The 25999-nt window shown below is 45.3% G+C and overlaps 1 protein-coding gene across 1 annotated transcript in view; it reads right to left on the reverse strand.

Annotated features, from left to right (window-relative positions):
- ANO2 (anoctamin 2, calcium activated chloride channel) overlaps positions 1–25999 on the reverse strand; it is a 372967-nt gene that overhangs the window by 257888 nt on the left and 89080 nt on the right. The window contains exons 4-6 of the mRNA XM_011955293.1: positions 11378–11529; positions 9385–9439; positions 6834–6885 (exon numbers count right to left, since the gene is read on the reverse strand). Of these exons, the coding sequence (XP_011810683.1) occupies positions 6834–6885; positions 9385–9439; positions 11378–11529 (259 nt within the window). The remainder of the gene's footprint in view (positions 1–6833; positions 6886–9384; positions 9440–11377; positions 11530–25999) is intronic.

Raw genomic sequence — 25999 nt, forward strand, 5'->3', positions numbered from 1 at the left:
ATAAACTCTCCGGCTTTGTGTCATAATCTTATGTGGAGAGACCTTGATCACTTTTTGCTTCTACAAGACATCACACTGGTCCATTACATTGATGATATTAAGCTGATTGGATCCAGTGAGCAAGAAGCAGCAAACACACTGGACTTATTGGTGAGACATTTGCATGCCAGGGGATGGGAAATAAATCTGACTAAAAATCAGGGACCTTCTACCTCAGTAAAATTTCTAGGAGTCCAGTGGTGTGGGGCCTGTCAAGATAGTCCTTCTAAGGTGAAAGATTAGCTGCTGCATTTAGCCCCTTTTACAACCAAGAAAGAGGCACAACATGTAGTGGGACTATTTGGATTTTGGAAGCAACACATTCCTCATTTGGATGTGTTACTCAGGCCCATTTATCAAGTGACATGAAAGGCTGCCAGTTTTGAGTGGGGTCCAGAATAGGAGAAGGCTCTGCAATAGGTCCAGGCTGCTGTGCAAGCTGCTCTGTCACTTGGGCCACAGGACCCAGCAGATCCAATGGTGCTTGAGGTGTCAGTCACAGATAGGGATGCTGTTTGGAGCCTTTGGCAGGTGAACCACAGCACAGGCCTCTAGGATACTGGAGCAAGGCCCTGCCATCTTCTGCAGATAACTGCTCTCCTTTTGAGAGACAGCTCTTGGCCTGTTACAGAGCTTTGATGGAAACTGAACACTTGACTATGGGTCATAAAGTCACCATGGCACCTGAACTGCCTATCATGAACTGCGTGCTTTCTGACCCATCTAACCATAAAGTGGGTCATGCACAGCAGCATTCCATCATCAAATGGAAGTGGTACATACGTGATTGGGCTCAAGCAGGTCCTGATCGCACAAATAAGTTACACGAGGAAGTGGCTCAAATGCTCATGGTCTCCACTCCTGCCACCCTGTCTTCTCTTCCCCAGTCTACACCAATGGCCTCATGGAGAGCTCCCCATGATCAGTTTACAGAAGAAGAGAAGACTCGGGCCTGGTTCACAGATGATTCTGCACAATATGCAGGCACCACCCAAAAGTGGACAGCTGCAGCACTACAGCCCCTTTCTAGGACATCCCTGAAGGACAGCAGTGAAGGGAAATCTTCCCAGTGGGCACTTCGAGTAGTGCATCTGGTTGTGCACATTGCATGCAAGGAGAAACGGCCAGATGTGCAATTATATACTGATTCATGGGCTGCAGCCAAAGGTTTGGCTGGATGGTCAGGGACTTGGAAGAAGCAGGATTGTAAAATTGGTGACAAAGAAATTTGGGGAAGAGGTATGTGGGTGGGCCTCTCTGAATGGTCAAAAACTGTGAAGATATTTGTATCCCATGTGAGTGTTCACCAGCTGGTGACCTCAGCAGTGGAGTGGATAGGATGACCTATTCTGTGGACACCACTCAGCCTCTTTCCCCAGCCACCCCTGTCATTGCTCAATGGGCTCATGAACAAAGTGGCCATGGTGGCAGGGATGGAGGTTACACATGGGCTTAGCAACATGGACTTCCACTCACCAAGGCTGACCTGGCTACAGCCACTGCTGAGTTCCCAATTTGCCAGCAGCAGAGACCAACACTGAGCCCTAAATATGGCACCATTCCTGGGGGTGATCAACCAGCTACATGATGGCAGGTTGATTATTTTGGACCTCTTCCATCATGGAAAGGGCAGAGGTTTGTCCTCACTGGAAGAGACACTTACTCAGGATATGGGTTCTCCTATCTTGCATGTAATGCTTCTGCCAAGACTACTGTATTAGTCCATTTTCACACTGCTGATAAAGACATACCTGAGACTGGGAAGAAAAAGAGGTTTAATTAGACTTACAGTTCCACATGGTTGGGGAGGCCTCAGAATCATGGAGGCTGGCACTTCTTACATGGCAGTGGCAAGAGAGAAAGAGGAAGAAACAAAAGCAGAAGACCCTGATAAACCCATCAGATCTGATGAGACTTATTCACTATCACGAGAATAGCACGGGGAAGAACAGCCCCCATGATTCAATTACCCACCCTGGGTACCTCCCACAACACATGGGAATTCTGGGAGACACAATTCAAGTTGAGATTTGCGGGGAGACACAGCCAAACCATATCATTCCACCCCTGGCCCCTCCAAATCTCATGTCCTCACATTTCAAAATCAATCATGCCTTCCCAACAGTCCTCCAAAGTCTTAACTCATTTCAGCATTAGCCCAAAAGTCCACAGTCCAAAGTCTCATCTGAGACAAGGCAAGTCCCTTCCACCTACGAGCCTGTAAAAATCAAAAGTACACTAGTTACTTCCAAGATACAATGGGGTATAGGTATTAGGTAAATACAGCCATTCCACATAGGAGAAATTGGCCAAAACAAAGTGGTTGCAGGGCCCATGCAAATCTGAAATCAAGCACGGCAGTAAAATTTTAAAGCTCCAAAATGATCTCCTTTGACTCTGGGTCATGCTGATGCAAGAGGTTGGTTCCCATGGTCTTAGGCAGCTGCACCCCTGTGGCTTCGCAGGGTGCAGCCTCCCTCCTGGCTGCTTTCATGGAGTGGCATTGAGTGTCTGCAGCTTTTCCAGGCACACAGTGCAAGCTGTCAGTAGATCTACTCTTCTGGGTTCTGGAGGACGGTGGCCCTCTTCTCATAGCTCCACTAGGCAGCGCCCCAGTAGGGACTCTGTGTGGGAGCTTCAACACCACATTTCCCCTCCACACTGCCCTAGCAGAGGTTCTCCATGAAGGCCCCACTCCTGCAGCAAACTTTTGCCTGCACATCTAGGCATTTCCATACATCTTCTGAAATCTAGGCAGAGGTTCCCAAACCTCAATTCTTGACTTCTGTGTACCCGCAGGCTCAACACCACATGGAAGCTGCCAAGGCTTGGGGCTTCCATCCTCTGAAGCCACAGCCTGAGCTGTATGTTGGCCCCTTTCAGCCACAGCTGGAGTGGCTGGAACATAGGGCACCAAGTCCCTAGGCTGCACACAGCACAGCCACCCTGGGCCCAGCCCATGAAACCACTTTTTCCTCCTGAGCCTCTGGGTCTGTGGTGGGAGAGGCTGCCATGAAGGTCCCTGACATGGCCTGGAGATATTTTCCCCATGGTCTTGGGGATTAACATTAGGCTCCTTGCTACTTATGCAAATTTCTGTAGCCAGTTTGAATTTCTCCCCAGAAAAATGGGTTTTTCTTTTCTATCATATAGTCAGGCTGCAAATTTTCCAAACTTTTATGTTCTGCTTCCCTTATAAAAGTGAATGCTTTTAACAGCACCCAAGTCACCTCTTGAATGCTTTGCTGCTTAGAAATCTCTTCTGCCAGATACCCTAAATCATCTTTGTCAAGTTCATAGTTCTACAAATATCTAGGGCAGGGGCAAAATGCCACCAGTCTATTTGCTAAAACATAACAGGAGTCATCTTCACACCAGTTCCTAACAAGTTCCTCACCTCCATCTGAGACCACCGCAGCCTGGACCTTATTGTCCATATTGTTATCAGCATTTTGAGCAAAGCCATTCAACAAGTCTCTAGGAAGTTCCAAACTTTCCCACATTTTCCTGTCTTCTTCTGAACCCTCCAAACTGTTCCAACCTCTGCCTATTACCCAGTTCCAATGTTGCGTCCACATTTTTCAGGTATCTTTTCAGCAACACCCCACTCTATTGGTACCAATTTACTGTAATAAGCATTACATGGGGAGCTCCCCACGAGGCCACTGGTGTAGACTGGGGAAGTAATGCTGCTGATAAAAGACATACCCAAGACTGGGAAGGAAAAGGACTTGCAGTTCCACAAGGCTGGGAGGCCTCAGAATCATGGTAGGAGGTGAAAGGCTCTTCTTACATGGTGACAGCAAGAGAGAATGAGGAAGAAGCAAAAGTGGAAACCCCTGATAAACCCATCAGATCTCGTGAGACTTATTCACTATCACAAGAATAGCATGGGAAAGAACAGCCCCCATGACTGAACTACCTCGCCCTGGGTACCTCCCACAACACGTGGGAATTCTGGGAGATATAATTCAAGTCGAGATTTGGCGGGGGGACACAGTCAAACCATATCAACTACCATCTGTGGACTCACAGAATATCTTATCCACCATCATGGTATTCCACACAGCATTGCCTCTGACCAAGGCACTCACTTTACAGCTAAAGAAGTGTGGCAGTGGACTCACACTCATGGAATTCACTGGTCTTACCATGTTCCCCATCATCCTGAAGCAGCTGGACTGACAGAACGGTGGAATGGCCTTTTGAAGTCACAATTACAACACTAACTAGGTGACAATACTTTGCTGGGCTGGGGCAAAGTTCCCCAGAAGGCCAAGTATGCTCTGAATCAGCATCCAATAAACGGTACTGTTTCTCCCATAGCCAGGATTCACAGGTCCAGGAATCAAGGCACTGAAGTGGAAGTGGCACCACCACTCACCATCACCCCTAGTGATCCGCTAGCAAAATTTCTGCTTCCTGTTCCCACAGCATTACGTTCCGCTGGCCTAGACATCTTAGTTTCAGAGGGAGGAACGCTGTCACCAGGAAACACAACAACAATTCCGTTAAACTAGAAGTTAAGATTGCCACCTGGCCACTTCAGGCTCCTCCTACCTTTAAGGCAACAGGCTAAGGAGAGAATTACAGTGTTGGCTGGGGTGACTGACCCAGACTATCAGGATGAAATCAGTCTACTACTCCACAACAGATGTAAGGAAGAGTGCGCATGGAACACAGGAGATCCATTAGGGCATTTCTTAGTATTACCATGCCCTGTGATTAAGGTCAATGGGAAACTACAACAGCCCAGTCCAGGCAGGACTGCAAATGGCCCAGACCCTTTAGGAATGGTTTGGGTCACTCCACCAGGATAAAAACCATGACCTGCTGAGGTGCTTGCTGAAGGCAAAGGGAATACAGAATGTTTAGTAGAAGAAGGTACTCATCAATACCAGCTATGACCACATGACCAGCTGCAGAACGAGGACTGTAATTGTCATGAGTATTTCCTCCTTCTTTTGCTAACAACATGTTTGTTCATGTATACACTTGCACTAAGAAATAACTTCATTTTATTTCCTTTTTCCTTTATCAAGTGACATAAAGTTTATTGACCTCCTATCAGCATTTGGGTAGTGTTAATTTCATGTAACAGTATTTGGATTGGGGATTGGTGCATTTCCGGTTGTATGAAGGATAGTTGTATTATGTTAGGCATAATTATGACCTTATTATTGCCTTTATTTGAAGATTATGTATGATCTCAGGAGATGCGTATGGGTTCAAGTTGACAATGGGCGGACTTGTGATGGTTAATACTGAGTGTCAACTTGATTGGACTGAAAGATGCAAAGTACTGATCCTGGGTGTGTCTGTGAAGGTGTTGCCAAAGGAGATTAACATTTGAGTCAGGGGGCTAATGCTTAATAAATATACAAATTTTATATATATATATAATATTATATATGTTATATATAATGTATATTTTTATATATTTATTTTATATCATATATAATGTATATTTTTATATATAATATATATTTTATATGTAATATATAATGTATATTTTTATATATAATATATATTTTATATATATATATATATAAATTTCTCTGTTTTTTAGGCTAATTCCCTCGCCCACTTAGCCTCGCGTCATCAGCACCGTGTTCCAGATAAATAACATAACATGGAAGGTCTGATTTTAAAAAGTGCATTGTTATTTGGAATCTTGTAGCAAGATGAATATATCAAAGCAAAAGTAAGCAAACATAATTGCCCTGTTGAGAGGTTAAGCACGATTCTAAAAAGACTATCATGGCATAACACCCATTCAGATTCCTTCTCCAGCACTGTGCCCTGGGTACCCAGGCACACTCTCAGGCCCCACAACACGCTCTCAAATACTAGCTAGCTAACACCATCATCGTTGTCATTCCTGAGCCTGATCACCTCCTCTATTCAGTAGACAGGACTCCAAATGACTTTGAACTCTTTTCAACCTAAAGCTGCCTCAAAAGCCAGATTTGCCATCCCAAAGCGCATTCTGAAGGCAGCTCTCCCAAAGCTGTCAGAAGCCGCTTGGAGATGGCAGAACAAGGGTTCAACATGCAAGAATGACTCCTGTGCAGAAGTGTGTGTGTGGCGTTTTGGCACATTTCTCCAAAAAGCAGTCTCAGGGGTTATGGGCACAGCTCACATTGTACCTGGGCCATCACAGATGTCTCCCACAAATCCATCAGGATCTGGACTGCCTGCCTTACACTGCCTGCCTTATACTTGGCCCCAAATGCTTCCAAGACAATTACCCTAATATTTAAGAAACAAACCACAGGGCAAAGAGATTCAGCCAGATATGGTGAGAAGAATGCTGAACTTAGAAGAGGCTCACTCAGACTTAGCCATCACATGCTGTGTGGGCTTAGGCCAGTTATGCACCCTCTCTGGCGGTTCATCTCTTCTTACATAGTATGAGGAGGCTGGACTAAAGGACCTCTAAGATGCTTTTCTTGGGTGATTAAAAACTATTCGAAATGTTGAAAAACAAAGGAACCGCAGAATTATCTGGATAAAGTGGCAGGTGTGGGCGGTACGGGGAAAAGAGAAAGCCCGGAGACCTGGGATGAAGGCCTGGGAGAAGTTACAACAGCCTGGGAGCAGCCCCACTGAGAAATGGGACCCCCACTGCTCCTGGGGCCAAGGCAGGCTTCTCAGCCTAAGCTAAGCAGCCTCTCCGTGGGGGGCATTTGTTTGCTTTGTTCTTTGCTGCCCACCAAGGGAGCTGTTGAAAGCACAGGGCGGGAGTCGCCTCAGCGCCCGTCAGCACCCTGCCCGGGGGCTCGGGTCCTTACCCATCGTGTTGTTGGCTCGGGAGCAGGCTGTGCGCTTCAGGATCTCGTGCACCTAAAAGGGGACGACAGCAGAGCTGTGAGCGCCTCGTTCCCCCCGCCCTCCACCGTGCGTCACCCTCACCACTGCCTTGCAGGGGCGGGAGACGCCCGGGCCCATGTGCAGTGAGGGCTAAGCCAAGCATGTGCCTGGCTCATGGCCCGCACATCAACCCCACTCAGACTTGAGGACTTTGAGGACACAAGGGATGTAACCCCCGCGCGCACACATCCCCCGCCCCTTCGCCCCACCCTGAGAAAAACAAATGCATAAAAGGCTAGAAATGGACTGCAGTTACAGGAGGTAAGGAAAACAGAGGGGCCCACCCCGGACCACATAGCCTCGGGAGGGCTGGGAGGAAGTCCTGGGTCTGTGGGGTCGGGGAACCTCAGGAAAGGCGGGGTTCTGTCTGGTGGGTCCCGGGGAGGGGCAGGCCCCCTCCCCCAGCCTGGAGCCGGGCTGACGGGGAGAACCAGTGTGGCAGCAGAAAGCTCCGGAGGTAGGTGCGGAGGGTCCCGAGCAAACGTCAGGAGGGTCAGCTTGCGTCTGTAATGGGGCCATCTAGCGGAGCTGCTCGGGAGGCCAGCCAGGCGTGCACAGGAAAGGACTCTGAAACCGCAAAGGAGCTACCTCTATGTTGGTCACTGATGGCTTTATTTCGTCGTTTTTTCCCGGGTCCTCATCTTGCCTCCCTGATCAGAGCATATCATACACTTCCTTGAAGATGCACGTCTTAGAGCACACTCCTAGGCACACAGCAGCTGCCGACTCAGTGGCTTTGCCTGCCTGAAGCCGGACATGCCCAAAACGGCCTACAGAATCCCCTGGCCTATGCGGCCTGCAGGGGATTCTGTTTCTTACACGGGAGGAAAGGCGTGCTTCCCACAAAAGAATCAGGGAGGGACAAGCCTATGCCAGTCTATAAAGAGATGCCCAGCAATGAAGTCTGCCTTGCAACAAAAAGCTGAGGTGCTCAGATACCCACAAAGAAGCAGGTATAGGGGAGACATCCACAGATGTGGGTGAGGTCCTCCAGCCAAAGTCCAGGGCAGAACAGATCCCAGGACAAAACTCAAGGCTCTTTTCCCCTGTTCTCAGTGTGGAGTAGACTGAGGAAAGGAAGATGCTTCCAGAAGGAGAGATGAATGCTAGAAGATGTGTTATTCCATCATTATTTACATTCCCATATTCCAGCCACAGTCTAAAGGGAGTGGTAAGTAAATAACTACGGGGTCCAAGAGTGTTTAATTCTGCTCCTAATATACTGCAGTAATTCAACAGCAATAATAATTAGGAACAGCATTTATATGGCATTGAATTATTTTACGAGCACTTTGCAATTATCGAGTAATCTCCACAACACCTTATAACTCCCCCACAGTCGTGGGACCCAAGCCACAGTGAGATTTAATTGGCTAGTAATATCATCAACCAAGAAAATGGGACGTTCATGCCTTTTTCCATTGGAAGAAAAAAGAAATCACATGCCCATTTTAACTCTGCCTAAGACACCAGGCTAAGGCAGCTGAGATTTCCTTGCCCATCCTGCAAGTAAGAGTTAATGCCATGTTTGCAGTGTGCCTGGGAAATCTCCCAGCCTCCTCTAATCACCTGTCCCTTCTTATTCCTGTATTTTCTTACCACCCTTCTAGGTATCTAACCCTTATTCCTCCTGTGGAAACTTCAGTTCTTTGGTAAGGATCAATGGGAACGCACTTCACACTTCCCATGCAGGCATGTGTAAGTTTCTGGCATTCCTTGGGCCCCTCTTTCTGTCTTGTGCCCATAGGCTACGTGACCTCTACGGTGATAGAGAATAAACTGATCGGTGAATGAAGATGTTCTACAGCTCATGCAGGGGCCACAGAAACACAGGCCATATGCAGATTTTTATTAGAATCAATCATCCTACAAAGTTCAAACACTTGACATAAAGGCAAAATGACTATGGTAGAAGAGCTATGGTCACGAGCCTTGGCTTTCTAGTGAATGGGCTGGTGATATTATTCTTGGACAAATGGGTTAACTAGCATTCCATGTTATATAAATTCACATGACTCTGTCATGGGAGTTGAAAGAAGAGAAAATGCATAAACAAACACAGTGGTCCAACAATCAGAAGGACTAGTTCTAGTCCTTGTTCTGACACTAACGATCTATATAATTTTTTTTCATTGCATTGCTTCTCAGAGCCTCGGTTTCCTCTATGTAAATCAAGGGGTTCACCTAACTAATCCCCGCAGCAGCTATGACCTTCCCTGGTTTATTTTCCTAAGAACTTTAATGGAGAACACACATAGAGAAGAAGACGCTCCCCTTAAACCACAAGTGAGGGCAGTTATTTGCTGTTTCTTCTGGGGAATGGGGAAGCTCTTGCATACTTTTCTCAGTTGCTAGGCAACTCCAAGCAAATAACTGTGTGAGGTGGCAGGGAGGGTAAGAGAATGCCCTGCCAACTAGGGACTCAGCTCTTTCCTCATCCTCTTTCCTAACACAGTACATCCATTTACTTACAATGCGGCTGCGGGTGGCATTATCAAAGAAGGTGTCCTTTTCCTGGATGTTGTACCTGGAGACACCAAGAGAGCAGATAGCAAATTCACTTCTTGCCCTGAGACCACTGCCACCCCAGGCCCACAGCAAATCTTTAGAAAGCAATATAGCAAGACTTATGAGGTGCACACACACATACAATGTTTATGCCCATCTTGACTCAGTAATTCTAAAAACTCATTCTAGAACTTTCTCTTAGGGAAGAAATTCAACTCACAGAAAGAAAAATAACATAAATTAAAAATGCCTTGAAAAGGTACTTATAATAAAGATTATAGCAATAAGATGCAATGCCAAAATCTATAGGATAGGGTATCATGCACTCATTGAAATTTATAATTATAAAAACTTTGTATATAGAAAAAGATTACACCATGTTAGAAAAATATATGATGATAAGGTTCCAAATGGAAAGTATGTAAAAAAGATACTGGTGCATGAACAAAAGCAGTAAAAAATACAAAACAAAAAGAGTATCATTTCAGGGTGTTGGATTATCACTCTGATTCTTCAAAATTTCATTTAATGTCACTGTCATCTCATCCATTAGAAAAATCTTAATTATGCAAGGGCTGTGTCTGTTTTTAACTTCATACACTGAGCTTTCACTCAGAAAACAGCACATGGGGCATGTTTGTAATACTGAGGAAGCTGTGCTAGAGAATGCAGTGATGAAGGAAAGAAATATGCTCCCAGCACCCCAGGAGCTCCAATCACTGAAATGTACATTTCTCCAAGTAACTAACACAAAGTAGAACATGGGAACATGCAGACCATTGCTATGAAAGTTCAGAGGGTGAAGCGCATGCTTCTGGTTGGGAAGAGCAGAATATCCTTCAAAAGGAAGGTGTTGATGAACCAGTCTTGAAGGACAACAGAATTAAAACGAACGGAGGTGACTAGGAGGTTACCATTCAGATGCCAGCACCAGCATAAATGAAGGCCCAGGGAAGGGGATGCAGGGAAGCACCACAGGACCCAGAAAGAGCAGCAAGCCACCAGTCACCATGCAAGGACCAGCTCAGCCACTTTGGGTGGTGTGACCCTGGACAGACTTAGACTTTGGTGTCTATAATAGCAGATAGTTAGATCTGGCCGGTCACCTCACAAGGGGGCATGAGTACTCAATGAGAGGGTAAATATATGCAAATGAAACAGCATAGGCATGTGTGTAGGATAACAGCGGATACAGCAAAGATGGATAGGAGATGGTCTCTCATGGACACAGAAACACTGCTCCACAACTTCCACCTCCCAAAATGAGAAAGTCCTTCTTTCCGTCCTCTCTGCCCTTCCATGCCCCGGCCTTTCCCTCTCTTGCTCCATTTTCTCATCACCCTTGATGGTTGTTTATTTTCTCATTAGCTCCTAGAGCAAAGTTGATGCTTGGCGGCTGCATCTCCCACTTCCCAGCTGTGGCTCCCCCTTCCAAATGTTTCCCAAGTGGCTATCTCTGTGAAGAGCTTTTATTCACTCTTCCTAGGCAGGGTGCAGGGACAGGGGAAGACCCCTGAGAGTCAATGAATGTACAAGTAGGCAGCTGGAATCCAGAAACCCAGAGGCTTCATCCACCTTCTCTCTGGTTTATCATATCCTGTTGAAACCCTATTAGACTGGCAATTGGGAAGAAGATACACAGGTGTCTGACCACTTTCTCACAGAGTTTCAAAGTTTATTGTTGGCTGCTCCCTGGTTTGCCCATCACCCTGCAAAATGGTCAAATGGCAGATTTCCTGCTGCACAAGCACCCTCAGCTGTTTGGGATCATCTCACATGGGGAGGGGGTTCACAAAGCAGGCACAGGGACAATGTCACCGTGAGAACATGCTTCCTACTCTCTCCCCCAAGCACTGGGGCACCCACTTTGGGAGCCCCAGGGCTGAGTCATCGAACAGTGTTCAATTTTCCTTCCCATCCCTTCCCACATCCCTGCTCCAGCAGCTTCAATACTCACAGGTACATCTTCTCCCTGGAGAATGGGTAGGAGAGGTTTTTCATCTTGTTGTTGCTGTGTTCTGGAACTCGGGGCTGCAGGGGTGAGCTCAGCTTCTGCAGAGCCGCGCTGAACTTCTTTGCAATGCTGCCTCCTGCTTTGATCTCGTACGTCTATGAAAGGAAGAGCCACAGGTCTGAAAAGGGGGCCAGTTCCAGCTCTCAATCCTTTGGGCTCATGGAGGCGAGCAGTGCAGAGGAATTAAGTGAGGAGTCCAAACTTTCTATATGACTCGATATCATCTTAGAGAAACTGCACACCTACTATGTGACCCTACTAGGTGCTTGACACAAATTAGCTCCAATGCTTACAGCAACGCTGCTAGGTAAGTAATACTATTTCCATATTATGATGAGACAACTAAGGCTCAGAGAGGTGAGGCAAATTAACAAAGGCCACATAGATAGGAACTGGGTGACAGAGCTTAGATTTAACTCGTGTCAACCTAATCCAAAGTCTATACTCTAAAACTGAGCCACGCTTCTATGTGATCATGCAGCATCACATTCTTTGTGTTTTTCTTAGGAAATATCTGTGTTTAAATGAGTTTGCTTTCAAAGTATTAAACATGTAATGAGTACCTGCCTTGAGTAAGGCACAGATTTAATACCAAGGTAAATGTTAATATTTATAGTGCATACAGTTTTTTTTTATAATGCATAGCATGCTTTGCATACATTATAGCTTTGGATGTTTATAATTTGCAAATGGAGTCATTGAGACACAGAGGTTGTATTTCTCACAGCAAAGCTGTGACAAATTGATGATGGCCACACATTTTTTACACCAATTCTTTTAGGAGGTAGCATCTCTGTTCCCACCTGCCTTGAATCTACATTGGTTCTGTGGATGTTTAACCAGTGGAGAACAGCAGGCATGACACTATGCTAGTTCCATCCTTTAGAACAGGGGTCCCCAATCCCCAGGCCACAAACTGACTGGTACTGATCCAAAGCCTGTTAGGAACCAGACCACACAACAGGAGGTGAGTGGTGGGTGAGCAAGCATTACTGCCTGAGCTCTGCCTCTTGTCAGACCAGACGTGGCATTAGATTCTCATGGGAGCATGAACCCTATTGTGAACTGCACATGTGAGGGATCTAGGTTGTATGTTGTGTTCTTTATGAGAGTCTAATGCCTGATGATCTGAAATGGAACCGTTTCATCCTGAAACCATCCCTGCCACCACCCCCTCTACCCTTGGTCCATGGAAATATTGTCTTCCATCAAACCAGTTCCTGGTGCCAAAAAGGTCTGGGGACCACGGCTTTAGAAGATGGGCAGCCTCATCCTTGGTCTGCCTTATCCCTTGAAGCCCTGAATCACACCGTAAGAAGTCTACAAGATGTCCTGAGAGTACCCAGTGAGGGAAAGGCACTCAGCTGAGCCCAGTCTTCCAGTTGCCCTGCCAAGCAGCAGGCATACCACTAAAGCTTTCCTGAACCCTCCCGTCCAGCCCACCTCTAAGCTGGCTACCACCAAGTGACCCCAGTCGACACCACATGAAGCAGAATAATCACCCAGCCCAGCTCTGCCCAAGTTCCTGACCAAAAAATCATGAGGTAAAATAAAATGGCTGTTGTTTTAAACTACTAAGTGTGGGCTAATCTGTCAGGCTGCAACAGACATCCAGAACAAGAGGCAACATCCAGACCCTCTGACTCGAAATCCTATTTCCTTCTCTACCATGATAGCTTCACATTACTTCAATGTAGAGGGGCAGTAAGACTGGTATGAAATACTTGTCTTCATACTTGGGTACCTGAAACACTCACCAAGATAGAATCAGAAAATGCCACAAAAGATACATAAAGTACTTTGAGGGTTCAAAGAAAGGAGGCAGCACATTCAGTTGAGGAATTAGAAAAATGTTTTTTTGGAGGGAGTAGCATTTCAGTTGGATTTAGCAGAAGGGTAATCTTCTTCCGTTACCATTTTGTTCTTTAATAAAACAATGATAAGTAAGGACAGGGCAAGAGCCTCCCCAGTCTAACAACTGAAACATAACCACAGTTTATTTTGTTCTTCTAAACCTTTTCCTATGCATTTTGATTTAATTTCAATTACAAAATTAACATGGTTCAGGTAAATGAATAAGCGTAAACCATTAAAGTATATTAACTAAACGTTAGGAGTTTCCTTTGACTTCCAACCCAATTCCCACCCTCTTCTCCAAAGGGACCCTCGCTTAATGGTTGGGAATATATTTAATACCTATCTTTCCGTATAGATAGAACTAGGTTCCTTCCTAAGCAACTGTGACCCTACTTCACATATTCCTCTATAATTCACTGTTTTTATTTCACATTATATCATAGATATATTTTCAGGACAGTTTGCATACAGCTATTGTAATGCATGCGTAGTATTACACAGTAGACATGAATAGTAATTTGTTTAGCCGTTTCCCTAATGACAGGCATTTACTTCATTTCCTATGGATGTTTTATATCTTGTTTTGTTCATATTTCTGTTAACATTAACTTATAAATACTTTTGATTAATAAGGCTTGAACAGATACAGGCAAAGACATTCTAGGCAAACAAAAAAGTGGAAATGTTCAAGCTGGGTTTAAGGAGGGTTACATGAGCTGGTTTGCTTGGACAAAGGGGTTCTGATGGGCAATAGTGACAATCTTCATGGGCAACAATACTCCATTGCCTTGTGCAGCAGATTTCCATGCAAACTCAGTTGAGGCAAACTGAGAGGAGTGCGTGGAGATCTGCTACACAAGGCAGTGGAAGACAGTGAAGAGTGTGAACAGCAACCAAACCAAGTGAGTTGTGTAAGAAGACGAAGAGTAAGCCTGCCTTCTGAAACAAGGAGATTGTTGATTCTAGTAGCATATACCATTTACTAAGTATCTCCTGTGGGCCTGGCTTTCAAGGTATTTTAGTGCTAATCTTAAAATATGTTGCAAAGCCAAGAGAGTTAAGTATCTCAGCCAAGATCGCACAGATAGTGTAGACAAGCTAATGACCAACGGGGTTTAAAGCCCCTCGCAAAATCCATGTTCTTGACTGCTTTACTCTACTGCTTAATTTGCTAAAATGTGAGTTATCATGGGGAAAAACAGTGTACAACTTACAATATTGCCTCTATTTTTGTAAAGGTCTTGACCTTTCTACCAAATGTCTCCTTCACACACATCAGTCACTGCAATGCACAGAACTCACCTCTCAGGTGTCTCTGGTCTGGAGGGATGGAGACAGAAATAAGACCACCTCACACTGTCACAGAACACCTCTTATAGGCCATTCAGTGCAGCTTCTGACCAGACACCTGACCTGCACTGAGACTACGCAGTTCACCATACCATACCCATATGTCTTTAAATGCCATGTGTGCGGAAATTAGTTTCAGAGTAGGAGGGAAGCTGATGGACTCTGTCTTCCAGATGCCTTTGAATGGCAGATTTGGACCAACCAGGACTATTCCTTCTCTGTCCACTCCTCTCCATCTCCACCTCTGCTATCCTAACCTAAGCATCTTTTAGTAGTTTACAACAATAACTGGTCTATAACCAGTTTCTCCACATTTTCTCTTGCTAAGGGTTGCCAGATTTAACAAATAAAAATACAAGATGTCAACTTAAATGTGAATTTCAGATAAACAATGAATAATCTTTGGCATAATTAGGTTCCATGCAATATTTGCAACCTATTTAAAACTTTTTAAAAACACAGTTAAAACAATAAATTTTTAATGTAATTATGTCCCATGTGGTATTTGGGACATACATATACTAAAAAAGTATGCATTGTTTATCTGAAATTGAAATTTAACTAGGCATCCTGTGTTCTATCTGACAATTCTACTCTTGCCCACCTCCAATTTGGTCTCTACACAGGAGACCAAGTGAAGTTTCTGAAGCAAAAATCTAATCTTCTTGCCTCCTCATTAAAAAGCCTTCAACAGTCACCCATTGCTCTTAGGAATAAGACCAAAACTCTTAACACATCCCATGGAACCTGTAGAAGTCTCCATATTTACCTTTCCGTGTAGTTCCTACTGACTGCACCCAGACACTGGCTGAGCTAGGCACATCTCCTCCCCAGCCCCTATGGCCCCCACCTCCCCACCCCCTACCCACTGGCTCACTAAGCTCTGTTCACACTGAGGTTATGATTTTTTGGCTTCCAAACAATGGCAAGTCCCACCTTCACTGTATTTCATGAGCCCTAATTCCTTTTTTTCGTAACACTTATCACAGTTGTAATTTTATACTTGAGTGACTGTTTGATGAAATGTCCAGCCATCTCTACCAAACCATAATTCCATGAGGACAGGATACTGTCCAAAATGTTCCCTATTATTTTATGAATGAATGAATGAGAAATCTCTGGAGAAACAGCATTGATGACAGCAGTTGCTGTCACTGGAGGCGCCCAGACTGGGATCCAAACAGTCATAAGACAACTCGTCTGGTCTTGGTAGAAATAAACCAGGCTAGAGGTGAGCCAAAAGCCTAAGAACTCTGATAGGCCAAAAGGCTCCCCCTCCTGCCCCTACCAAGTGCAAAAGCACCCAGGAGTGTAGCACCCACAGGGGCCAGGAATGCCTGCATTTAGTTGATGCAGATTTCTAACCCAGTGATTGTTTCAGGGTCTGGCTCTGGCAGACGTTCAGCTGAGAACCTCCAGGCAGTTCCTAAGCCTCACCTTGGCAATGGATCTGGTAGGGCTCACCTAGAGAAATGGGCTAAAGGGAGTGGGCTTCTGCGCTGTTTTTACTGGAGCCAGGAGTGGGTAAGTTTCAGCTGTTTCTCGATGGAGGATGCTCCATGTCACTGAAAGGAATATTGCTGGCTGCCTTCAAGAGTGTGGAAGGCCAGAGCCCCACCAGAAACCCCATCGTAACATCAACTGCACAGCCCTGAACAAGACCCTGCACAAATGTCCCCAGGCTGAAACACCACAGCAGACTTGTGTTGGAAGAAATTTCCAGACTCCAGGGACTCAGTAGGGGGATGGAGCAGGTGCATATCCACAATAAAACACACACGTCTCCCCAGTAGTACCACACCATACACACTGGGCTTGGGGTGAGGGACCTGCTTCCTGCCTCCGAGCTGTTGTGCATGTTACCGGTTCCTGAGACTTTCTCCCTCCTCTCCCACCTGGATGACTCCTGCCTCTCCTTCACCACAAGGCTCATGTGCCAGCCCTCCCAGGAGCCCTTCCTTGCCCTCTCACTTCCTGCCACGCTTCCTTGGTACCCTGTGGATAAATACCCGCCTCATAAAATTTATTGTGGGTTGCTTTTCTTGACTTATGCATCTGTCTCAAATTCTCAGTTGATTTGTCTGTCTCCCCAAGAAACCATGGACTTATGGAAAGCAGGGACCCCTCCCGTGTGCTGGCACACAGTGGGGACAGGAGGATGCCACCTTGCTGACGCCAATGAGATGTACAGCTTTGGGCAAGTCATTCCCTTCTCCCAGCTTCTTCATCTCCAAAGGGAAAACAAGGGAACCTCTACTTCCTACCATGATGGAGTAACAGGGACCCATTTACTCTCCTGCCTGAAACCACCAAAACACCCGAACAAAATACATGAAATAATGATTTTCAAGATACTAGACATCAGACAACGAAAGGCAGCGATCCCTGAGAGATGGGAGACAGACAAGGGGAGCCCTGTGAGTCCCAGTCACTGCCTTGGGAGAAGAGAGGAGACAGGTGGAGCCCAGGAAACTCCCTGAGTTGAGAAGACTGATCTCTAAGTCTGGGGAGACCAAGGCAACTAGAGTTCACAGGACAGAGCATCCCAGAGGGCTGCAGAAGCTCCCCTTTGAGTATTTTGTGCATGAGTGTGATAAAAGCACCCAAGACTAGAGAGGGAACCGTCTGAAAGGAAACAGCACTTATGCCCACCAGCTGTACGGAAAAATCCCCTAGTTCACAGAGCACTGGGCAGTGTGCTCAGATGACTCGTCAATGGAGGATAATCTGCCTTAGACTGAGCGCTACTCCAGACCAACCTAACAAGTCATAAAAGAGACAACAGGACCAAATACTTTAAAAAGTATTGTCCAAGGCTACCACTCCATGGCTTTGAACATTTAATGAAAAAGAAACATTCATTCGTGGCACAAGCATCTCTGGGTACCTCCTAGATGTCCAGTCCCGAGCTTGGTGGTTGAGTGTGGTAAGCCCTGGAGAAACACAAGGATGATAATAACCCCTTCTGTGTTTGGAATACTTTGCAGTGTACCCAGCACTTCCCTGAGCATCATTCCATCCACGGTCCATACACACTCTGTAAGGTGTGCCTGCCAGGGAGGATTAGCATCTCTACTTTATAGATGAGAACACTGAGACTCAGAGGGGCTGGGAAGGCCACAGTCAGTGGTAAAATCATGCCAGGAACACAGGCTTCCTGCCTTCCCCTTCTAGAGCCCTTTCCTTCAACCTAACATCCTTTGATCCTTGGCTGGGCTCCATGGACTGCCCCTGAGAAGCAAGCAGGCTGTAGTGCCCCTTTCCGCCCCTGCCAAACCCAGCAGCCCAGGCTCTCCTCTTGCCTTCAGCAGGACTCAGGACAGACCCCCCAACCTTCTTTATTGTTATTAATACAATCAGCAGTGGCATCATTATTACTGTTATTCTTGGACATCAGAGAATTATGAACAACCTCAGAAATGGTGAGACACATGCTAGCCAGCTGTTCCCCATTATGCCCTCCCTGGGTACATGATACGCCTTTCATGTGCTTAAAATCATAAATAATTTTTAAAGTATGTTGCTCTTATTTTTTATTCCAGGGCTCAAATGTGGTTCTCATAAAAGCTCACTTTGGCCTCACTGTCACAGTCTAAGGGGTTTACTGTCTTTTCTTACTTCTTTTTTCCTCCTGGTCTCCCTCAGCCTCTCCTCTCCAGAGGGGTACAGCAGTGTGGTCTGAGGGCTGATATGTCTCCTTTTTATATTAAAATCATGTGCTTTCCTGGGGTGCAAGGAATGAAGCTGCATATATTGGACAGTATAGAAGGCACTGTTCCCATTTTACAGATAAAAATACTGAGGCACAGAAAGTTTTACTAAAATGCCCAAGGTGCACAAACATTGGGAGAGCCAATGACCCCAAAGATCAAGGAAAAGGTCTAACAGTATAAGATAGAAACAACATAATCGTAATGACCCATGAGTCACTAGTATCTGCAGTGCCCTAAGAGTGTCTCTCCCAGCAACAGGCAGGAAAGGTCACCCAGGAGGAATGCAGACCAGACATAAAAACAGAACATGTGCCGCAGCTGGGAGTATATGTGTCAACAGAAATTAATGCCCATCGGCTGCCTCTTTTTATTTATTGGTGCTTTCCTCTGCTCCTCCTCCAGTCGCTGGATCATTGAAGTTCCATGGTTATTACTTATGGTATCTTGCTCATCTTGAGAGGTAGGGCTGGGCTGAAGATGATCATCACACCTTTCTACTCACCCTAAAGGCTCAGACACACAGAGAAGCCAAACAGTGGGAAAGGGGTACAAGTCACTAGCTGGGCAAGGATGGAAGGTTCTGGAGCTGAAGAAGGGAGGTACAAGAGAAGCCAAAAATGCCGTGGAATTCACCCACTGCCCTCCCTACCAGGTGATGCCTGCGAGAGGTGCGTGCACACACACACACACACGCTGCACTAGGACCTGAGGGGTTCCATACCGCTGAGATCTGTCCCTGCTCGCTTGCTGCACATTCACCCATGCAAGTGAGCGTTAAGCCTTTCCCCGATCAAAAGGGAGACAGTGCCCGGAGCAGCCAAGGTCAGATACAACCTGGAGCCAAAGGGAGACTTTCTCTGTGCACACCAAGGACAGCGAGAACAGGGGCTGCCCATTCCCCTCGGCCCCACCCGTGTCCACAGGTAAATTTCCCCTCAGCAACAACACTGAGTATAGACAGAGAGTGATGCATTTACACAGTGTACATTCTCTAGTGTCTAATTCTGTATTTGTTTATGGTTTTTGATTCTGTTGTCAGCAGGTCCTCTGCACATGAATGAATGTTTGCTGACTTATAAAAGTTGGGATTAAAACCAAACTTTTAAAATTACATGGCTGACAAGGCCTCTTAGGCGCCATGCCTCCTGCCTCCCTTGGCAGCCTCAGCCCCTGCCCCCCTCTCTGAGCTGCTCCCACCCTGGCTCCCCTCAGTTCCATATGCAGCCCAGGGTTTTCTTACCTTGGAGCCTGTGGGCATGTCCTTCCCACTTCTGGAAGGTTCTCACCTGCTCTTCCCACCCACAGACTCCTACCCAGTGCTCACATTTCAGCTTAAATGGCATCTTCTCCTTCTCTCCTCCACTACCATCTAAATGAGTCTCCTCTGGTTGGCTCTCTCGTCATACCCCAGTCTTTTTCTTCTGTGGGTGCCTCCTAATTTATTTTACTTTTTGTTTTTTATTTTTTTTTGAGACAAGATCTCACTCTGTCACCCAGGCTGGAGTGCAGTGGTATGATTATAGCTCACTGCAGCCTCAAACCCCTGGGCTCAAGTGATTCTCCCACCTCGGCCTCCTGAGTTGCTGGGACCACAGGTGCATGCCACCATACCCAGCTAACTTTTTTTTTAAATTTTAGTAGAGATGAGGTCTTGCTTTGTTGGCCAGGTTGGTCTTGAACCCCTGGCCTCAAGTGATCCTCCTGTCAAAGTGCTGGGATTACAGGTGCAAGCCACCATGCCCAGCCTTGCCTCCCAATTTATAACTAGCCATACAACATCTGAATCCTCCCCATACAGATGGGGCCAGGGAACAGTTATAAGCACCACTGAATCACCAGCCCTCAGCAAAGTATCTGGTGTATGGTAATACTCAATAAATATTCACTGGACGGTCGGATGGGTGGATGGAAAATGGAACTTTCCAAAGGATCTCTTATACACAATCTGTTCCCATTAACTGAAGGCAGCCTTCAGCAAAGGACCCAGATCAGGGCAGCTATAGTGGTACATGTGCCACCATGACGCCCTGCCCTTTGCTGGCAGGCAGCCCTCAGGGAGCACAGGATTCCTGCCTACTGCCCTTGGATGGAGCCTCAGAATCCATCTCAGCATCACCCTCCAGCACGCCACCACCACCGGGTGAGATCTGGTATGCATGACTCACTCTTCCGTTCACTACCAGCATTGATTTAGTGTCTGCTGTACACCAGGCACGGTCGTGAGGCTGCTGATAAAACGGTTTAGAATAACTTGCTATTGTAACACATTTTCATATTTTTAACTTCACTGTTTCTGGGCCCTGAGTCACACCTGTCCACTGACAGGCCTCCACGTAGTCAATCACATCTAGGGTCTTCCCAGGCTTCTATGCACATCCGCAACACGGCCAGGACCATCTCAGGTTCTTCACAGGAACTGCAGCACTTAGGTACCACTAATTATTTTTTCTTATTTTTGACATTGAGAAGCATTACAGAAAACAAAATGAATAAAAGCATTCTGCACTCTTTCCAGTCTATTTAAATAGCAATCAAAGAGCATGCACTGAAAAGCTCATAAAGGTATCAAATATAAACCCCACCCCTCCAGCTGTCCCTCTATTGAAAACAAATGTTAGAGAACAGGTAATGACAGCAAGAGGAAGACCCACCTATAGCCAACCAACCCTACGTAAACGGCATCAGTTCTAGCTCATTTAAAAACTTACTGACGATAATAACAAGAATCTGTCCAGCACGTCATGTTGAAGGCTGAGTTGGCAGCGAACCTCCTTCCCGTGACCGAGGATCTGCAAATTCTCCATCCTTAATAAAACTCAGGCCGGACGCGGTGGCTCACGCCTGTAATCCTGGAACTTTCAGAGGCCAAGGTGGGCGGATCACTTGTGGTCAGGGGTTTGAGACCAGCCTGGCCAACATGGTGAAATCCTGTCCCTACTAAAAATTTAAAAATTAGCTGATCGTGGTGGCGCACACCTATAATCCCAGCTACTTGGGAGGCTGAGGTACGAGATTCACTTGAACCTGGGAGGCAGGAGTTTGCAGTGAGCCGAGATTGCGCCACTGCACTCCAGCCTGGGTGACAGAGCAAGACTCCATCTCAAAAAATAAATAAATAAAACAATAAAATAAATAAACAACAACAAACTCAGAGAATTTCTCCTGATTTTTCTTTCTGGATTTACTGAACTATCCAAAACAGTTCTGATAAAGGAAGGAGTTGGTCAGGGTGAGGAGAGAACGTTGGGCAGCTCCTGTTGCCAGATTTCACATGGCCCGTGTACAGCTGTGAGCTGAAACATCTCTTATCATCCTGAGCGACTCTGCTAGGGGATCACAACCCAAAAAAGACACTGGGCAGGGGAAGCATCAACGGGTTAATCAACCTGGTGTTTACTGAGCAAATATTGTTTGAGGAACACCATATGAGAATCTGCAGGGAACATGTAAGAGAGATAAACCACAGTACTTGCTCTCAGGGGGTTTATGACATATTTGGAAACACAAGAGTTAGGACCCGAAGCAGCTAAAGAAAAACTAACAGGTAAGATCAATACTCACTGTTGACTAAGAGTTCAGAAAAGGTAAGATCAGTTCAGGCTGAAGGAATGAAGAAAGGTCTATGAGGGAGGTGAGATTTAGGCTGGGGAGCAAAGGATGAGTAGTATTTGTTTATTCAGACAGGAATGGGAAGAACATTCTAGGACCGGGGCAAATACTTAAAGCATTTGGAAAGGCTCCAGCCCATGGAGGAAAGAAAAAAGTACTCTGCTTTGATGAGAGTCTAAATCAGAGAACTCCGTCTAGGCTCCACAGAGAGGTGTGGTTTGGAAAGAGCAGTCCAGCATGGGTAAACCCAGAGAAAGCCTGGTGACTTTACCAGGCTTGGAGACACAGGGCAGCTTCAGAATAGGCACCACAGGCTAAGTGTACTACCTATTTAGAGCAAAACTTGAAGAGGTGACAGACATACAACACTTTTACTCTTGGATATCTGTGAACAATCAGAATGTAACTGAACATAAAAGGTAACTGTCCTCAGGCCCCTCAGCCAACATCAATAACAGAGGAAAAAAATAAATTCACAAATTGTCATTTGCTTTACATGCAGACCACAACATTTTAAAGCTATGACAGATAATTTAGGGGCGAATCTTCTTACTTTATGGGTGAGAAAGCTGTAATGCAGGAATGTGGAATAACTCACTGAGCGAGACAATATCATTTTCAAAAATGACCACTGAAAGCTGTTGCCTCTCCTAGTGCAGGATTATTTAATCTAGGATGGAATTCCCCAGAGTATGTTCTGCGGAATATTGGTTCCCCAGGATATTAATAGGTGTTCAAGTGTTCAGCAGAAAAGGCCTGAAAAAAATTGAACGAGTTTTTGTACATGTGTTTGTTTGTATTTTATTTTTATTTTTTTACTACAAGGCTTCTCAAAACTTTCGACTGTTCTGGTCAATTGTAATCATTCGTGTTTTTTGAATTTGTTCAACCATGAAAAAAAAATGCTTTTTGTAAAACCAAAGACTAGGCTGGACATGGTGCCTCACACCTGTAATCCCAGCACTTTGGGAGGCAGAGGTGGGTGGATAACTTGAGTCCAGGAGTTCAAGACCAGCCTGGGCAACATGGGGAAACCCCGTCTCTACCGAAAAATAGCCAGGCATGGAGGTGTGTGCCTATAGTCCCAGCTACTCAGGAGGCTGAGGTGGGAGAAACACCTGAGCCCAGGAAGTCAAGGTTGCAATAAACCATGACTGTACTGCTGCACTCCAGCCTGGGCGACAGAGCAAGACTTTGTCTCAAAAACAAAACAAAACAAAACAAAAAAAATTCCAAAAGAAGAATAAAGACTATCATTGTAAAAAATACACTTCGAGAAGTGCCATTCTAGACCACACCATCCACTACCTCAAGTCCAGTTAGGGATTTTCCAGTCAAGTGAGAGAGTAGGAGCATGGCTTTGGAGTCAGAGAGACATGATTTTGAGTCCCTGACTCTAACTCCTTCAAGTTGTGGGACCTTGGATAAGTTTATTAAGCTCTCTGAGTTTCAATTTTCTCATCTATAAAATGAAGCTAATGCTCGTACCTACCTCATATCGTTGTTGTGAAGGTAAAAACAAATCATGTACATAGGCTCTTACGAAATGGTCTAGCACATGGGATGCAGTATTAACTATATTTAAAACTCAATTAATTTATCTCTTTATCAACTTCTGACTGTAAGTCTTTTGATCTCAAGATAATTTGTTTTGACTGGCATAATTCAAAGTGGTTTTATGAATCTTTTTCCTCAAAGTCAAATGTAAGAATTATGAAATGTGGACAAGCTTTAAAACATGCTAATATCCTTCTTTGCAGACACCTCTTACCAAGGCAGAAGCTGTTACTTAAGCCAATTACTGTATTTGGAAATAGAAGTATAAATAGGAAAATAATTCTTGAGTAGAGTAAACCCTTCTTGACATTAGCCACACTGGGTCTCCTTCCACCATTCATAACAAGGCGAGCCTCTGCTTCTATTTCATCAAACAGGAATGGACAATGAAAAAGTCATCATAGACACACGAAGGTCATGTAGGAAGATCCATGCACAAACACTCTTCCATAGAACTCCCAAACCCAATGGCAACAAATAAACAAGACTATCAAGTGATCTTAGAATCTGCAAAGTGGATTCTTGGAATTCAGAGAAAGCCAACAAGCCTACCAGAGACCTTCAATTGTCTTCAATTGTCTGCTTACTGTTTCCTGCCCAGAAGAAGAGTGTATTAGTTTCATAGTGCTGCCATAACAAATTATCACAACATAAATTTATTCTGTCACAGTTGTGAAGGTCACAAATCTAAAATCAAGGCATCAGTGGAGCAGCACTCCTTCTAAAGGCTATAAGGGAAAAATTATTTCTTGCCTCTTCCAGCTTTTGATGGCCCCAGGCATTCTTTGCTTTAAGCCTGCATAACTCCAGTCTCTGCCTTCTTCACATAATCTTCTCCCCTCTCAAATACCTTTCTGCCTTTCTCTTATAAGGATACCTATCATTGGATTTAGGTTCTATTCTAAATCCAGGATGATCTCATCCTGAGATCCTTAACTAATTATATCTGCAAAGATCTTTTTTCCAAATAAGATTATATTTACAGGTTCCAGGACTAGGTCTTGGACATATTTTTTGAATGCCACTATTCATTCCATTACAAAGAGGATTACTGACTTCGAAATTACAAGCCTTGTGATGGTTCATATTATGTGTCAACTTGACTGGACCATTGGGTGCCCAGATATTTGGTCAAACATCTGGGTGTATCTATGAGACAGTTTTGGGATGAGATGAGCATTTGAGTCAGTAGACTGAGCAGAGCAGATTACCCTCCCTAATGTGGTGGGCCTCATCCAATCAGCTGAAGGCCTGAATACAACAAAACGGCTGACCTTCCCACAGGTAAGGGGAAACTCTTCCTGCCTGATTGCATGAGCTAGGACATCAGTCTTCTCCTGCCTTCACACTTGAACTGAAACATCAGTTCTTGTGTCTTGAGGCTGCTGGAACTTATTTGTTGGCTCTCCTATTTCTCAGACTGGACACAGACTAGAACTACACCATCAGCTCTCCTGGGTCTCCATCGCATGAACTCCAGATCTTGGGACTTCCAAGCTCCCATAATTGCATTAACCAATTCCTCACGATACCTCTCTCTCTCTCTCTCTCTCTCTCTCTCTCTCTGTGTGTGTGTGTGTGTGTGTGTGTGTGTGTGTGTGTCTGTGTGTGTCTGTGTGTGTCCTGTTGGTTCTGATTCTCTGGAGAACCCTAACTAATACAAGCCTCAAATCTGAATAACTGAGAAATAAGAGGTGCTGCAGTCCTGGCTGAGTAGAGTCCCTGAGGTTGGGTGGGCACCATTAGCCAGGAAGAGGTCCTCCTGTGAAGCTTTTGCAAAAGCCAGGGCTACCAAAGCAGAGCCTCTAGAGAGACAATAATAAGTATCTGAGAACAATTTCCAATCATTTCCAAAGCTAAATGGAATTACCTTTCCCTCCTAAGGGACCACTGAAATTAACTAAATGCCAAGTTTCTTTGCTTTTTAACTGGAATTCTATCAGCTCAGTGTGGAAACACCAATTTTTTTCACACTGATAAATAATGCTTAATAGCAATTACATATGTTTTGTGGTAAAGAAAAGAAAACTCATTCTTTAATAAATGCAGGTTAGTAGACATAAACATGTTAAAACATGGGTTCAACTGAAAAGAATTAAAGTATCAGTGGCATTTCTTCTCAAACCTTTATCTTTGAACCCAGTTAGTGCCTCAGAAATTTGCAGACACTGGGGGCACCCAAGATGGCCGAATAGGAACAGCTCCAGCCTCCAACTCCCAGCGTGAGCAACACAGAAGATGGGTGATTTCTACATTTTCAACTGAGGTACCAAGTTCATCTCACTGGTGCTGGTCAGTGAGTGCAGCCCAACCAGCGAGAGCTGAAGCAGGGTGAGGCATCGCCTCACCGGGGAAGCGCAAGGGGGAAGGGAATTCCTTTTCCTAGCCAAGGGAAACTGAGACACACAACACCTGGAAAATCGGGTAACTCCCACCCTAATACTGCGCTTTACCAAGGGTCTTAGCAAACAGCACACCA

Source organism: Colobus angolensis, unplaced genomic scaffold (genome assembly GCF_000951035.1).
Source record: "Colobus angolensis palliatus isolate OR3802 unplaced genomic scaffold, Cang.pa_1.0 Scaffold11, whole genome shotgun sequence".
In the NCBI taxonomy this organism is placed as follows: Eukaryota; Metazoa; Chordata; class Mammalia; order Primates; family Cercopithecidae; genus Colobus; species Colobus angolensis.